Source organism: Cololabis saira, chromosome 20 (assembly GCF_033807715.1).
Source record: "Cololabis saira isolate AMF1-May2022 chromosome 20, fColSai1.1, whole genome shotgun sequence".
Taxonomy (NCBI): Eukaryota; Metazoa; Chordata; class Actinopteri; order Beloniformes; family Belonidae; genus Cololabis; species Cololabis saira.
In genome coordinates, this window is record NC_084606.1 from 17,022,743 (window position 1) to 17,037,579 (window position 14,837).

At 40.7% G+C, this 14,837-nt stretch overlaps 1 protein-coding gene across 1 annotated transcript; it reads left to right on the forward strand.

The window, feature by feature from the left end:
* The first annotated feature begins 1,229 nt into the window (after nt 1-1,229).
* On the forward strand, nt 1,230-11,935 carry LOC133420746 (E3 ubiquitin-protein ligase TRIM69-like). The gene is made up of 8 exons (XM_061710534.1): nt 1,230-1,498; nt 4,729-5,355; nt 5,563-5,658; nt 6,124-6,357; nt 6,463-6,610; nt 9,630-9,656; nt 9,841-10,016; nt 11,122-11,935. Exons 2-8 carry the CDS (start codon nt 4,732-4,734, stop codon nt 11,497-11,499), a joined length of 1,683 nt encoding a protein of 560 aa, XP_061566518.1. The 5' UTR covers nt 1,230-1,498; nt 4,729-4,731; the 3' UTR covers nt 11,500-11,935.
* The last annotated feature ends 2,902 nt before the right edge of the window (nt 11,936-14,837 follow it).

Consider the following 14,837-nt stretch of genomic DNA (forward strand, 5'->3'; position numbering starts at 1 on the left):
AAAATGTAAATTACACTATAGCAGCATATATATGCCGAACAATACTTGTATACGACTGAGCTCTCTACTGTTTACAACCGGGGGGCAGCCATCTTGGAATGTGAACTCGGGGGTGGTGAAGACTCTCCCACTTTCCCAGTGGGAAATCCCACTTCGAGGGGCGTTCCAGTTGAAAATTCCGCCTGGGAACTGGGAAATCCCCACTTCCGAGGACAAATGGAACGCGGCATAAAACATGCGGGACAGTGGGCCCCGAGGAGCAGGGTGGACGAGCACTGCTGGAAGAAGTAGTTACAGCATCATGGAGGTATGTTTCATGGCCACAGTAGAAGGCATAACTAGAGCTGTGGCTGTTGGCATGTTGTCTTCTTTGTTTATGTGGCAGGGTGGAGGAGCAGCCACTCAGCCGATTGGGCACACCTGTGCCCAATCAACCTCTCCACCCTGCCTGGCTACATAAGAAGTGGCTGCACACCAGCAAGAGGTCTGCTGGGAGAAGGTTCTGCTGGTGCACGTGTGGCGGTGTGATTGAATAAAGGAGTTCCTGCACAAAACCCTGTGTCCTCTGTCCTGTCGGTCGGCCCCAGTGGCAACGAGTTTGCTACAGTTTACATTTAAGAAAAAATATTCATGCAAATGTAGTGATGCAGGTTTTCTCAGTTAAATTCAGTTTAAATGCAGTTAGTTTAAATGCAGTTAGATTACATTATAAAAAGTCGGACCAGGTTTATCCACATTACCTTGCAATAATTATATAAGGTTGATGGGTGTATTTGCAGATAGATAGGTAGGTAGATCACAGATTAGTCATGCATTTCCTTTAGTTTCCTTCAGTAGTGTGAAGACAGAGAGCTTTGAAATCTGTACTGCAATTAAATATCACTTTCTTATGTCTGTCACATGATGTTCCCACTGAAAAAATTAACCCCAGAACATAGTTGGTTTGGTTAATGATAACAAATGCTGACCGCTTAGGCTTAACATTGTGCAGATCATTCATCATGTGTAAATAAGGAAGCTTTTATATCATGCTGTTCTTATCTGCAGTCCCTTGAACTGAGCTGTGCACTGCAGCGTTTGTTCAGCCACTGAAAGAAAGTCTTGCAGGTGTGTCGCAAGTGGAAAATCTTAACCATTGGACTCAAACACCACACCCATCATTCAAACACACACTTTACTCATGTGAGAACTATTGAGCTCTCATATAAATATATACACACATGCAGTCAGGTGCAGGTTTGTGCCCTGAGATGCCAATTATGCAATAATGCTTTGGTTGCTAACAGTATTTTGTGCTGTGAATGCTGCGGTTAAAAGTGAAGTTCAAGTGAAGCGTCTGCGGGTTGAGGAGAGGGAGGGCTGCGCTCACGAGTAACTGTTGGCATTACAGTTCCCTTTGTGACGGCTAACCCAGCAAGGTATTCACTTTAACCTTTACAGCAGGAGTCACCTGTTCCACCGTCCAAGAGGAACACAGCAGACGCTTCCATTGACAGATGTAAGTGAGAAACTTGTATTATGTTTAAATAGCTCAGAGAGAATGTCATTTTCTGACCATCAAAGCATTACGTTAGATACTAATGTTCATCTTTTAATGTACATTTTTGTCTTATACCACTAGTACATTTGAAAAAATAAATGTATTTTCGAGCAGCCCTTCACTGATTGTGTGAGATCTGTGTATTTACCTCTAACATGTGCTTAACTCCAGCTTTAATGTTATTGCAAAGGCGTCAGTCTTGAATGAAGGACCGAACCCTGTATATTACAGGTCATTATTATATTATTCTGAGGGGAGCCAATCACAACAAAGAGTCTGAGGTGTTCATTTGGTCTCCAAGCTCACCAGATGCAAACCTGAATCAGCCGGATTCAGTTGAATAATACTTTTTTAATCCCCAAAGGAAAATGAAATTGTTGCATTGTAAAATTAAATAAGCATGAGCTGTGAAGCTGGACAGTGGGCGTGTTTCATTCACCAGAGTTCATCATGAATGCATCAGTGTTGTGTTTATCGCTTGGCAACAGCTCTGGTGATGATGTCACAAGTAGCAGTGACATGGATGGAAAGTCGCAGTCAGCAGTTAAACATCTGGGTCCAAAAATGCTCCTTCACAGTGACACGTCTAGGATTTCAGCATCCGTTTTGAGTGAGCGCTACCTGTTAAGTTTTGGATTTAAAAATAAGGGGAATTTTCTGCAACCCGCTGTCCCACCAGCCCAACCAGGCCCAGTATCCCTTACATTTTAAGACAGGTTTACAAGAAACTAAAATATCTACCTGTCAATCACTTACAAACTACAATTATTTGCTCAGACTCTGACAGGCCGACCTTTATTGACATTGAAATGCTGTGGACATTCTCATGTATGTTTATTCCTATAATAGAGCATAAATGTATTTATTTTAAATATTTTCAGTTTATATACACATTGTCTTCAAGCAAAACATTTTCTTTTAATTTGTCATTTTCACTCATGTGGCTCTCTGGCATTCATGACTGATGACACAGACGCATGTTTCTGTGCCTCCAGCTTGTACTGCTGAAGGACATCAGTCCTTCCCCTGTGAGAGACACTAAAATCGCAGTTATACGTCTTTCAGAACGCGTAACTGAGCCCCATCCTGCTCCTCTTTAGGAAAGTACATTCGGTTTCCCAATTTTAGAGATATTTACACGAAGTCTTCGCTTTTTGGGCAGAAATCTCTCTGCAGCCATCCGTCTCTGATTTGTTGTTCCGAGTTTGTTCCCATTGTCACCACTAACCCGCGAGAACTGACACCCAGGGCACAGTTCTCGCAAGGCCAGGGACAATTGAGTTTGCTGTTTAAAAATTATTATTTTATAAAACGGGACATTTACAGGAAAAAACTAATACTGGGGGATGGCAGGAAAGAGGGGTATGGTAGTTTTCCAGCCAAAACGGGAAACTTGACAGGTATGTCCTGTAAGCATTGCCACCCCACTTCTGTTGGTCTGTCCGGAGCCTTTTGTCCACCGGTGTCACCAGACATGCATGTAGAGAGATGCTGGAGATCCAGAGCATGCTCCTGCAGCCACGTCTCAATAAACACAAACTTCAACAACAAAAAAGAACTGCAGAAATCCTGCTGGCATGGAAACATTTTTCCAAAAATGCAATTTAATCAGATAAAAGCTCCATAAAACTAAGGCCCCGTTTACACGGAGCAAAAACGGAGGCGTTTTCATGCATTTTGGCCGTTCGTTTACACGAAAACGGAGCTCAAAGTCACCAAAAACAATAATTTCTGAAAACTCTGGCCAAAGTGGAGATTTTCACGCTTGCGTTTGCGTCTAAACAGAGGGAAACGGAGATTTAGGCTTTAGAACGTCACATTATGCAACAGAAACGTCACCAGCGTCATGTGTGCGACCTGTGTTTACAATTTGTTTGGCCACCGTCAATATTTTCTTGTATTTTACCTGTTTTATATTCTAAAGTCACACTTAAAAGTAACTCCAATTGAATTATGGTCCCGCGTTAAATCGACGCAGAGCCTACGGCGTAGGGTACGCGGCGATGCGCGCCGTACGGTGTGCGTCGCCGCGTACCCTACGCCGTATCTCTGCGTTGGTGTAACGCGGAACCATAAATCAGCCTTAACTGGAAGTTACACGTGTCATTTGTTGATGTTTTTTCCAGGATTCTGATTGGCTGGCATGACGTTAACAGCGTATTTATGCGTTTCCGTGTAAACAAAGAGATTTTGAAAACGATCTCGTGTAAACGATGGAATTTTTTAAAACGTAGAGGGGGAAATATCCGTTTTTGTAAATACCCGGCTATGTGTAAACGGGGCCTAAGACCTCACCCTGAAACCCAGGATCTGCTTTACATCTGCTGGCCCAGACCCTGACTGGTCAGAGCTCTTTTGTTTGCACAAAGAGGACCTGCTCGTTATCACTCTGGGGGGCATGGTGTTGAGCCTGGAAGAAGAAAGCCACTGCTATCTAAGAGGAGCATTGCTGTCCTTCTGCAATTATTTAAATGTATGTTTGCATAAGCAAAACGCTGCTTTCCAGCATGACAACCATCTGTGAAACATAGTGGCAGCAGAATCATGGTCGGGGTCTGTTTCATTGCCTCCTCCCATTGACAGAACAGTACATTTTAATGTATAGCCGCGAATAAAATCTACATTTAAACTAAATTTAACTTGGAACAATGAATAGTAGTTATTGCTGTGAATGTCATGCCAGATACTCGGAGCGAGCGCTCAAATCTTTCCCAGACACAAATATGAAATATTATGTTTTTGCTCCTCAACAAAGGTTACACTTTTCAAATGTTTTATCAAGATAACTCGCCCATAATAACTTTGTTTCTAATATTGGTATGTGCTTTGACGTGTTGATGGTTTTAATCCGAGCAGAGTCTGGGCGTGACTGGTGACCGCAGCTAAAGGAGAAATCGATGACTAACACGCCGAGCAAAAGAGGAAGAACAGGAAGAGCTCCTGTACTTGAACATACATACTCGGTTGAACAAAAATAGAAACCAGAGCCAGAAGAGGAGCTTTGTCTTTCTCTCTGTTATGAATATTCACTGTTATTGTTGGTCTTTCTGAATATCAACAATATGCTTTAACAATTCTGTCACTGCGAAAGTGAGTTTTGGTGCATTCTACTTTTTAAAAACGTACTTCCTTTATTAAAGATGCTTCCTCCAACTGATCACGCGACTTCCTTATTCCTTGTCATGCAGGTAATGGCTTCCTCAGGTAACATGCTACCAGAAAAACAGTTCCAGTGCATCATCTGCCAGCAGGTGTTTAAAGACCCGGTGACGACTCCTTGTGGGCACAACTTCTGCCAGGCCTGCATCCAGAGCGTGTGGGACAGCAGCGACGCCTGCCGGTGCCCCGCCTGCGACAAGTCCTTTGGGTCCCGGCCCGAAATAAGCATCAACACCGCCTTCAAAGAGCTGGCAGACACATTTAGACAGATGGTCACCTGCTCTGCAGCCTCACCGCTGTCTGCAGCATCACCGCTGTCTGCAGCCTCACCTATGTCTGCAGCCGAGCCGGGCGAGGTGGCGTGCGACGTCTGCGGCGCCATGTCCCAGCAGGTGAAGGCCTCAAAGTCCTGCCTGGTGTGTCTGACCTCGTACTGCCAAGTCCACCTGGAGCCGCACCAGAGAGTCGCCACCCTGCAGCTGCACAAGCTGATGGAGCCAGTGAGGGACCTGCAGGACAGGATGTGCAAGAAGCACGACAGGCTGCTGGAGATGTTCTGCAAGGATGAGCAGATGTGCGTGTGCCAGTTCTGCACTGAGACCGAGCACAAGGATCACCACACTGTCCTGCTAGAGGACGAGAGCAGGGAGAGGAAGGTATAAAGAGGGGATCTTTACTTGAATACTAATATCTGACATTCAAACTTTCTGCACATCTCCCTTTATACTTAAAATCCACAAGATATCCTGATCAATAGAGAATGATCCTAACTCACAATATATATATATATATATATATATATGAAATTTCTGGATTCAGCTGAAGAGTTTGGGTCTTTCTTTGTCCGTTTTCTACTTCTTTAGGTCCAGATGAAGCAGACTGAGGCAGATTTTCAACAGATGATCCAGCAGCGCCTCGAGAAGATTGAGGAGATCAAAAACTGTCTGAAGTTCAGCTTGGTAAGTGACACGCTCAACTCGAATGTGCATTTTCATCATCAAGCAAATATTTAAGGTAGCACCATGAAAGATCTCAGATTCTAAATCAGCTTTCAGTGAGAGTTAAATGTGGAGACGTCCCCCTGGAAATGTTTTGATGGAAAGTCCATGAGGAGTTCTGGTCTTGCATTAATAATAGCAACATCATGAAATTTTTAATTTCCTTTTCTGGTTCAGTTGGTGTACAGAACTTCCTGAATGGAGCCATACATGGAGGCCTGTTCTCTTAAGTTCTGCAGTTATACTGAATATTTAAAACTTTTTCTGTACTTGCTGCAAAGGGGGATTTTGAAAAATGCAACAAATCAACGACTGAGGCTGAAGAGGATCATTTAAACTAAAAGAGAGTTTAAATTTAGACCTGTAACTTCATCTAAAATGTCTTGCTGCAGTTTGAAGAGTCCTGTTTAACCCGTTTTTTTGCAGCTGAGTGCAGAGAAGGAGATGACGGAGAGCGACCGACTCCTAACATCTCTGATCCGCTGTGTCGGGGAGAGGCAAGCTGAAGTCCACGCAGAGATCAAGGAGAAGCAGAGAGCTGCAGAGACGCGGGCGGAGCAGCTCATCGGTGAGCTGCGGCAGGAAACCACCGAGCTGCAGAGGCGGCAGGCTGAACTGGAGAAGCTGGAGAACTCCGAGGACCACCTGCATCTTCTACAGGTGACACAGTCAGAAAGACGAGGAGGAGACTTTTTCACTAAATAATGAATACGAGTTATTTTGTGCAGGGGAAACAATGAAAATGTAATTTCTTCACTGTGGCAGAGCTTGCCTTCTCTCGTGTCACCTCCACCCTCCAAAGAGTGGACGGAAATCAACGTTTGCCCTGAGCTCTGTGTGGGGACGGTGAGGAGAACGGTGTCCAAACTGCATGACGCCCTGAAGACTGAACTGGAAAGTTTAAATAAAGAAGGTAATGACGACTCCAACAATAAGGAAGCAAATAGAAACAGTTAAAGGAGCTTGAGGCTCCTTTTAAGAAATGAGACTCTCTAGCGCCACCCTTCACCACGACGGCCGTTGGGGGTACTGCAGCCAACAGTGAAGCCGGCACGGGAGAACGGGGAGAACGTGCATGCAGTGTCATGTGACGTGACATCCGCAGCCCAGCGCGGGAAATTCGGGACCGAATTGCAGCACATTTTGCAGCACACAGCCTGTTCAAGGCAAAGGAGAGATACACTAGAGGGCTCATTCTTTTGGGTTTGGAACGCTTCATCTGACATTATTACCGTATTGGCCCGAATATAAGACGGTGTTTTTTGCATTGAAATAAGACTGAAAAAGTGGGCGTCGTCTTACATTCGGGGTATAGACATTATACCCATTCACAACACTAGATGGCGCCAGATACCTTTTAAAGCAAATGCTGAACTTAACTCCCCAGGCCAAAGCGAACTCCTGTCACGAAGAAGAAAAATAAAAATAGCTGGTAGCATGAAGAAGAAAAATAAAAAATAGCAGTAAGAAAGAAAAGTGTGTGGAAGTTCGGCAGGTTAACCGGCAGCTGAGGAGAAGTTATGATGCAAACTTCAACATGATGATTTGAATGAGGCAAAATAACATGCTTTTTCTCTCAAATATATTGTTATAATCATTTGTTTCAGATTTACCGTAATTATTTTCTGTATAAAAAAAAATGTATTTGGTGTTCAAAAAGTCTTTTTTCAAACTGGGGTCTTGAAAAAGAGGGGGTCGTTTTATAATCAGGGTCGTCTTATATTCGGGCCAATACGGTACTAGAAAACTTAAAATGTATACGGATTTTTTTCATAAATCCTGCCACAATCCGGCCTCAAGCTCCTTTAAATATAAGTAAAAACTGAAGAGCTGCTGAACTCTGGTTCTGAATTTATATTTATCTGAGATTTGGGCCATTGTGTTGATTTTACACTGAGTGTGTTATGGAATGGTGGTTGGTCGGAGAGATGCAGGAGGCAGCAGTTAAAAAAACAGTGATTTATTAGTGAAAACAAAACCAGAAGCACGACTGAACAGGATACAAAAAAACAGAGCTTAAAACAAGAATCAAAAACTACAAAAACCTGGGCAAAAAACACGGAGGAACAAACAGTACGGACCAGCAGGGAGCAAGGGAAAGACAAGACCAGATAAACACAAGGGTTAACGAGACACAGGTGCAGACGATCAGGGCAGATGGGAAACAGGAACGTCAAACAAGAACTCAAACACAATAACATGGGCTTCAAAATAAAACAGGAAGTAACAAACCATGACATTGTGCCTTAATTTTGTCCATTGTAGTGTCTTTCCAGAAAAGATTAAATAGTTTCAGATGTAAAAATACAAACAGGAAATTAAAATACGAATCAACTCTGTGGTTTCAGAGGGAAAGACCCCATAAAGGGAGCAAAAAGAAATGGTTTGATTAAAAACATGATCCCAAAAAGTGAATGAACTGAAAAATGAGAGTTCCTGTTTTATCAGCAAAATTCAACTCATTTAAATCAGAGTCCGCATGGATGATCGTAAAGCTGCTGGGAGGCACAGATGTGTAGATGCAGCACGGCCGACTGCTTTCGAGCGGACTTTGGAAGTCTAAAGTGGTACGTGAGCCAGTGATCATCTGCTGCCATAAACTCATACCAGAGTCCAAACCTCAATATCGCTGTAAAACTGCAGGTTAAGGTTCTTCAGCCGGGCATCTTTCCAACGCCGTTGACAGGTGGTCCTTCACAGAGCCACACAGATGCTCATAGTCTCATGGTCTAAGATGTGTGTTAGGTTTTGGTTTTTATATTCTTGTGTTTTATTAGTTTTTCTGGTTTGATTTTCTGTTTAACTTCTTTCCTGTTTTATTTTGAAAGTCTAGTTCCCAATATCTTTTGGTTCTAGTTTGACTTCCCCTGCTGTATCTTCCCTGAGTGTTTGGGCCTATGCCCTGTGTTTGCGTCTTGGTCTTTTTGTGGCCTGGTTTTTTAAAGTTTTTCCATTGGAGGCCTACACGTTTCTTATTATTTTCAGGTTCCTGCTGTTGCAGCGCTTTCTGTTTTTAAATTGAGTATCTTTGTTCGAAACCTTTGGCACCTCTCGGTCTCCGTCATTTGGGTCCTGCACACCCTGATTGTAATATATAGACAATTAAACCAAACATGCATGTTTTTGAGAAGAAGCCATTTTGGAGGATGCTTTAGTAGCCACAGTAAAACCTGTGTTTCATTAGCTAATACATAGATGTAAAGTGCTGTAAAAGGACAAAAAAGGTGTACATATTAGCCTGTGAGCTGACATTAGTCACATCAAGTCACATCAACATATGAAGCATCCTTCTTCGTGTCATAACTATGACATTTATTAACCTATTCATTATTTCAGTCAAAAACAGTCATTTATAACTTATTTATGTTGAAAAGTAAAAAAAAAGAAGAAAAATCCTTATTTTTTATATATATGATGTGTTTTTACATATTCAACTTCAAAAATACATTATCAATGCCACGTTTTTTTAGTTAAGGTCACAGTTTTTCACAGTTTTGGTATTTAAGTTCCTGTTTTATTTTGAAACCCCATGTCCTTGTGTTTCAATTCAACTCAATTAGTACTTTATTCTCCCACTTGTGGAAATTTGTCTTGGACTCGACTGCTGAGCCACAAATGCCTCGATGTTTAAGTCAAGATATGTCTTGACTTCCCTTGGTCCTATCTGCCCTGATTGTGTGCACCTGTGTCTCCTCAAGCCTTTTGTGTATTATAAATACATTGGTGAATTTTATGTATTTTTTATTCACGTGTTGTTGTTTTTTTGTTTTGTTTTCATTTTTAATGGAGGTGGTACAGAGGTCTCTGAAATTCATGCATCAGAGGTGATACTTCCATTATAGGGTTTTAAACTATCTTCATTATTACACAGGTCCATCAGAAAACAGTCCATTCAACAAATGTTTTAAAACATCTTCTTTTCCCTCTGACAGAAATGAAGAGGATGCAGAAGTATGCAGGTATGCACATGTTAATCACTGATGTCTAGTTTCCTTTAGTTTATTCATCCCCATTTTCCTTTTTAACACCTTTTCAAATTCCTACTAATAACCTCAGTGGTTGTAGGCAAGCTGAGCAATCTTTGATCAGTATCAGTAAAATGTACTGTGGGAGTATTGATGGAACAACATGTCTTCTCTGTAGTTGAGGTGGTATTGGACCGGGACACGGCTCATCCAAACATCGTCCTGTCCGCTGATGGGAAAGAGGCAGGTAGAGGCGAGCTGCTGCACGTTGTTCCTGACATCCCCCAACGCTTCGACCCCGTCCTCTGTGTTCTGGGAAAGAAAGGCTTCCTGTCTGGGAGGTTCTACTTCCAGGTGGATTGATTCATTTCATCTTACGTTTGTCGTGAAAGTAGGGTTGCCACCTTTCAGAAATAGAAATAAGGGACGCCCTGATTTCAGCAGCGCAGGAGCCAAAAAAAAAAGCCCCAAAACTTCTAAACTGAATAAAAATGTGTTTATTTTATATGAAAAAACAAAATGCTTTGATTTAAAGTTTAAAGTGCTTTAATAGCATTGAACTTGCATGACTGTACAGACAAACAACCATACTAGCAACTGAAATATCCTCCTATGCTGTGTACGTCCACATCAGCCCAGATGTAGAATATAGATACAGGTGAAGAATATGGTGTAAAAGTTAATTTATTTCAATAATTCAACTAGAATATGGTGTAAAAGTTAATTTATTTCAATAATTCAACTAGAATATGGTGTAAAAGTTAATTTATTTCAATAATTCAACTAGAATATGGTGTAAAAGTTAATTTATTTCAATAATTCAACTAGAATATGGTGTAAAAGTTAATTTATTTCAATAATTCAACTAGAATATGGTGTAAAAGTTAACTTATTTCAATAATTCAACTAGAATATGGTGTAAAAGTTAATTTATTTCAATAATTCAACTAGAATATGGTGTAAAAGTTAATTTATTTCAATAATTCAACTAGAATATGGTGTAAAAGTTAATTTATTTCAATAATTCAACTAGAATATGGTGTAAAAGTTAATTTATTTCAATAATTCAACTAGAATATGGTGTAAAAGTTAACTTATTTCAATAATTCAACTAGAATATGGTGTAAAAGTTAATGTATTTCAATAATTCAACTAGAATATGGTGTAAAAGTTAATGTATTTCAATAATTCAACTAGAATATGGTGTAAAAGTTAATGTATTTCAATAATTCAACTAGAATATGGTGTAAAAGTTAATTTATTTCAATAATTCAACTAGAATATGGTGTAAAAGTTAATGAAAATACGGTACAAATCGTGTCCCGTATTAGTTCAATACGGGACGCAACATTTTTTTCTCAAATAAAGGACAATTCCGTATTTTACGGGACGGGTGGCAACCCTACGTGAAAGTGAGGATGCTAATCGTCGCTAATCCTCATGGTCTGTTTGTATCCAGGTTGCAGTGGGGAGAAAGACCTTCTGGGACCTGGGGGTAGTCAAAGAGTCTGTAAACAGGAAGGGCATGATCACCTCCACGCCGGAGAACGGCTTTTGGACAGTACGTCTGAGGAACGGCATTGAGTATCGAGCCCTGGATTCTCCCTCCGTCCTTCTCTCTCTTCAGAAGAAACCCCAGACTCTGGGAGTGTTTACGGACTATGAGGAGGGAACGGTGTCGTTCTTCGATGTGGAGGCCGGGTCTCACATCTACACCTTCTCCGGGTGTTTGTTCTCAGAGAGGATTTTCCCGTTCTTCAGTCCAGGAGTCTTGGATGATGGGAAGAATGCTGAACCATTGATTATTACGCCTATCAATCACGAGCCTTCAAGTTAAAAATTAGTCTTTGACTTCACTCTCTGGTTATCGGTGAAGTTTTATACAAACTTATTAAAAGTCTAGTTTCCTTCCTAACTGGGTTATATATAAATCTAAAGTTTATAAAGTTAGTGGTGATTATGCGTTGGACTGTATAGAAAAGACGGACTTGTCATCAAATGTCATATGTGAATATTGATCATTATATCAGCTGTGTGATGAATGATCCAGACAAAGTTACTATAAAGTAATTAGAACAAGTTCAGCACAGGAACCTGCTACCTGCAGGTGAACGAAACTTGAGAAAAGCACAAAAAAACGTGAAGGTGTTTTGTCCTCAGGGATTTACCAAGTCTCTGCAACACTTATAGCCCCAAAAACCTCTTGGTCTACGTTTTGAATTCACAATGTGTGTGCCTACCTGAATGAATGAAATACTGAGATTTCTTTTTTCGATCAATCTTTATGGTGTCACTTCTGTTTACTTTAATGTTCACAAAGCTAGATAAATATTAGACTTTGGAGATACATGTTCAATCTTCAGCTGCACCCTCAGGAGTAAATACGATCACTCCTGCCTTCAGAAACAACCACAACTTCAATAACTACTTAGTTAACTCAAGGCCTCATAATCTGATTTCATAAATGAATGGTTGTATAACTTTTCTTTGTATCTTTATTACGCCTATACGGTACCATCAAAAACACAACTATGAAAAATGAGTGAATCAGTGTCTGCTTTTTGATTTCATGTCGACTATTTAACTGCTTTAAACATTACACTGTGAACAGTATCTTTATAACGACACATATAAATACATTTAAACCTCGATCCCCAACATCTGATTATGAAGACACGTGTGTCTCAAATGCAAAAACTTGAATGATTAAAGCTTTTTAAAATGAATTGGACTTTGGACTCCACAAACTTAACATGATTCTGCAACACAGATTAACAATGTTGAACCGATTGTGATGGAAATGTAGCCTCGGCCATTTGATTAACCAAATCTACCGATGGGAATGTTAGCCTAGGCTACAGAGTGTGCAAGCTGATATTTTGTAGAAGACTGGCTCTGACGTTACAATGACCTGTTTATCAGAATCGTTAGGATTCGTCATCATTTGTGGTGTTTAAAATCGCTATGCATCCCTGCATAGTTAATGACATGGAAAAAGTATCAGCTGTCATAGAGGTTAATGTTGTGGAATCTGTCATGGAGACTGCAGGGAGACGAACGATATGATGGAAGAAAAGGCCAGACCTCACCTGGACAATAACATTTATTCTGCATCTGAGATATTAGAAAGTATTCATTTGAGAAGCTTTTAGTGTTACGTGTTACAAACTAAGTGTTTCTGTAGTCGTGCTTTAACATCTACCATGACATTAGATTAGTCTATGAAAAACTTGTATGTTATGATTATTGTTTTTTTTTTAGATAAATATGGGTTCATTGTCACTTTTTGACCTGAGACTTATTTGGTTTTACAAGACTTTTGCATCAGCCTGAGGACATCTTCTGTGTTTCCATGTGCTTTGCATAGAAGGGGATACTAAACCATGTGAGCATCACTACATCAGGACCGATTATTCAGGAAGAAATGTGGATTAACATTCATGAACCTTTTTGTGATATGTCCAACTGGTGTTAGGCGTGACCTCTGGTTTTATAAAAACAAAAGAAAAGAAAATTAATTTAAGCTCTTGTATAGTTTGTGTGTAACTCCGCAAACTAGACCTGCCCCTTGATTATTTATGATTCACAAGGGGCCAAGCTTTGTTATATCAAAATGGCTAAATAATCAGCTTGTAATCTCAAGATGATGGCACACGGATAAATATTATTGGGTTTCCTAATGCAGATGTGCAGCAACTGTTGGTTTTTGTTAGTGAGAACCAACATTCCTATCAAGCAAATGTCAGTCACCATGTTGCTGTTTCAGCAGCTGGTTCCTGTACAGAGCCTTTCATAGCTTGATTTTTCATATCTTTATTTTTTTTTACTTATGTCATTCTGTGTTTTGAAATTCATGAACACCGAGTGACCACGATGCCCAGTTTGGTCTGGTGGTATTATAATAATGCTCCATGTAGCCTGAGATCACTTTTTTCTAATTCACTTGTTATCTGACCAAAAAAAAGCTATTGGACTGAATTTTTTTAAGCAAATTTACAAAAGGGTTAGACTTGTTCAAATTCAATTAATTTTACCAAAACAATGTTGTGGAAAAAATCTGCTAAGTCAAGAAAGGTTTTGGAGAGGACCCAGATGCAGGAGAGCAGGAGCAGCAGTTCCAAAAAACTGAGATTTATTCACAAAAACTTAACCAAAAACACTGCTGAGCAGGATCAAAAAACAGAACATAAACATGAATAAGAAAACTAGGAAAACCTGACGAGGAGAACATGGAGGGAGTAAACAGTACGGACGAACAGGGAGCAGGGGAAAGACAAGACTAGATATACACAAGGGATAACGAGACACAGGTGCAGACGATCAGGGCAGATGGGAAACAGGAAGGCCAAATCAAAACTTAGGCCACGTTTACACGTAGCCGGGTATTTACAAAAACGGATATTTTCCCCTCTACGTTTTCAAAAAAATCCTCGTTTACACGGACCCGCATGGAAACGCTGTTAACGTCATGCCAGCCAATCAGAATCCTGGAAAAAACATCAACAAATGACACGTGTAACTTCCAGTTGAGGCTGATTTATGGTTCCGCGTGCCCTGCGCTGCAAGCTCTGCGTCGATCTGGCGCGGGACCATAATTCAGGCTTTACTTCCAAGACGGAATATAAAACAGGTAAAATACAAGAAAATATTGACGGTGGCCAAACTAATTGTAAACACAGGTCGCACACATGACGCTGGTGAGTTTCTGGTGCATAATGTGACGTTCTGAAGCTTAAATCTCCGTTTTCCTCCGTTTTCCTCCGTTTAGACGCAAACGTGAAAACAGAGTTTTTGAAAATCTCCACTGAGTTTTCAGAAATGATCATTTTTGGGGGCTTTGAGCTGCGTTTTCGTGTAAACGAACGGCCAAAACGCATGAAAACGCCTCCGTTTTTGCACCGTGTAAACGGGGCCTTAAACACCAGGACAGAGCTTCAATATAAAACCGGAAGGGTGAAACCCTGACATGCTAAACGTCTCTAGGTGAATAACTGGACTGAGAGCTGAGTGTTTACAGTAAGTTACCAAGAATTAGACTTGAGAGATGATCCAGGTTTCAGTAGATTTAATTAAACAGTCACATGAAAAAGGGTCAGAACAAACATCAGGTGTCTCGATGAAGAATAACAATGAAATAGAGGAGTGTACTGATATTTAAGCGTAGAGGATGATACA